This window comes from Erigeron canadensis, chromosome 2, assembly GCF_010389155.1.
Source record: "Erigeron canadensis isolate Cc75 chromosome 2, C_canadensis_v1, whole genome shotgun sequence".
Lineage (NCBI taxonomy): Eukaryota > Viridiplantae > Streptophyta > Magnoliopsida > Asterales > Asteraceae > Erigeron > Erigeron canadensis.
In genome coordinates this window covers 25,238,818-25,241,377 of record NC_057762.1, presented here as the reverse complement: position 1 = coordinate 25,241,377, position 2,560 = coordinate 25,238,818, and the positions used below count along the sequence as shown (strand labels likewise).

Sequence of the window (2,560 nt, the reverse complement as noted above, 5' to 3'; positions counted from 1 at the left end):
TTCACACTTGGTTATAAAAAATATGAAAAAAGTTATAAATTTAATCATATATAAAAATGTGTAGGAAAAAATTACATTTAAAAGTGTGAATTAATTTTAAAAGTTATAATTTTTTCACACATAGAAATGTGTAAACAAAATGTTAACACTTAAAAGTGTGAACAAATGTTAAGTATTTTCACACTTAAAAGTATGAAAGTTAATTTGTAACACATGATTTTTTTTACACTCTCCATATGTGATATAAATATGTGTTACAAATTAACTTTTACATTTTTTAGTGTGAACAATTGATATCATTTTACAAACTTGAAAGTGTTAAGTTTTTTTTCCACATATATAAGTGTGTATATATTGTCATTTTTAAAATTTTTTTACACTTTTAAATGTAAAGTTATTTCCACACACTTTTAAATGGGATTGAATTAACAAAATTTTTCACACTTTTTAAAAGTATGAAAAAACAAGTGTGGGGAAATGACATATTTGTTGTAGTGGTTATAGTTGGTTATGTCAGAATCCCATTAAAAAAGTTCGGGCCTTCAAAAAAAATATTACTCCTCCATTCTATATTAAGTGTCTTATTTTGACTTTTTGAGTTTTTTCTTTAAATTTTGACCGTAAATATTTTTGTCTGTGTTATATAACACTTGATATAACATATATGAATTGATTGAGTTTTAAATATATTTTTCATTGATATAATTTTCGTGAACTAATATATAACAGATATTTATGATTAAAGTCGGTAGAAAAAACTTTTACAATTAAAGTTGGAATGAGAGACTAATAGTTTTATAAGCTTTTAAAAACTATACGTACTGACGCCTGACAGTACTTTATCTAGGTACAAAAAGTCACTTTTGATTTTGTCTTAATTAACAAGGCATTACTTGTGTTAAAATTAAAATTGTACCCAACCCGACCCGTTCCACCCGTTTGATTTTGTTGCCTTAAATAATCCAAAGGAACTAAGTTAGTTATATTGCTTGATAAAAAGGTAGTCATATACAACCGTTTATACGCGTATTTTTCATAAACCCTCACTAATTGGCATATTCATTCATTCGGCGTATTTTTGAGAAATAATTAACAAGAAATTAAGAAAGAATGGATGAGAGGTATGAAAGGATGATGGAAGTTGGGAGTGGAGCGTTTGGTGTGGTTTGGAAGGCAGTCGATAAGCAAACAGGGGAAGTCGTGGCGGTCAAGAAACTCATGGAAAAGTATGACAGCAACAACGAATATCTCATCCTCAGAGAGATCAAGGCTCTCAAGAAGTTGGACAACCATCCGAATATCGTCAAACTCAAACAAGTCCTCAAAGAACACGACGACCTCTACATGGTGTTCGAGTACATGGAATGCAGTCTCTACAGAAGTATGGTGCAACGAATCAAGAAGCCGTTTTCAGAAGACGAGATCAGAGACATGTGTTTCCAGTTGTTTGAAGGTCTTGCGCACATGCATCGTAACAAATACTTTCATCGTGATCTAAAACCCGACAACATTCTTGTGTCCGGAGATGTTATAAAGATCGGTGATCTTGGCTCTGCCCGGATGTTTGATGATCGATTTCCATATACGGATTATATCACCACACGATGGTATCGTGCTCCTGAAATCCTTCTTGGTTCGAATAATTATGAACCCTCTGTTGATATGTGGGCTATGGGTGCAATCATGGTCGAGTTATTTACGTTCGAGCCCTTGTTTAAAGGTTCTTCTGAACAAGATATGATTCATAAGATTTCCAGGGTGTTGGGCACCCCGACAGAGAGTACATGGAGCGATGGTGTTCGTCGTGCAAGAGAGATCAATATTCAGTTTCCGCAGTTTATTGGGGTTGAGTTTTCTGAACTGCTTCCGTATGCAAGCCCGGATGCCGTCAACCTGATTAGTTCACTTCTTTCTTGGCATCCGTGGGGGAGGCCAACAGCGTTGGAGGCGCTTCAGCATCCGTTCTTCGACAATAGTAACCATGTTTTACGTCTCAGATGGCATGATTCCAGAGATATTGCATCTGCCAAAAATAACGGAAGATTTGTATTCAGAAAAGCGATGGAGCGGGAGCAGTTGAAGCAGCAAAGAAGGATGAACGATTGGATTTAATTCAGGGTAAGAACTGATCGATGATGATTCGTATATATGCTGCTCTCTCAGAAGTAATCAATTATATATGTTGGCTGGAAACTCGAAAGTTTGTTGTTGTTTAACTGGTTTGGATGCCGTCGAAAAAATATATATGTTTGTCAAGTTGAAGTTAAAGTATGTATCAAGTATATAAGATTTTAGTACAGGGCATCAAAGTGGCAGCAGGGTAGGAGATGAAGTCTTATATGTAGATATTTGTTTTTTTGTTCTTTTCATTGTTTTTATTGCAAAGCAATTCCTTTATTTAGTTCCACTATAATATGATTTTTTGTAGAAATATTTTTCAAATATTGTTTCAGTTATCCAATATGCAATCACCTAATGAACCAATTCCCTGCATATGCTTTACTAGATACAAGTATCGTTTTTGATTTATTGAATATCTTAAGTTATACTCCGCACATTA

At 33.8% G+C, this 2,560-nt stretch overlaps 1 protein-coding gene across 1 annotated transcript; it reads left to right on the top strand.

Moving 5' to 3' along the window:
* The first annotated feature begins 1,110 nt into the window (after positions 1-1,110).
* On the top strand, positions 1,111-2,112 carry LOC122587950 (cyclin-dependent kinase F-4-like). The gene has a single exon (XM_043760101.1). It carries the CDS (start codon positions 1,111-1,113, stop codon positions 2,110-2,112), a length of 1,002 nt encoding a protein of 333 aa, XP_043616036.1.
* Positions 2,113-2,560: the final 448 nt, after the last annotated feature.

What these genes read in the sequence shown, in the direction of transcription:
- LOC122587950 (XM_043760101.1), top strand. Translation starts at nt 1,111, where the DNA reads ATGGATGAGAGGTATGAAAGGATGATGGAAGTTGGGAGTGGAGCGTTT.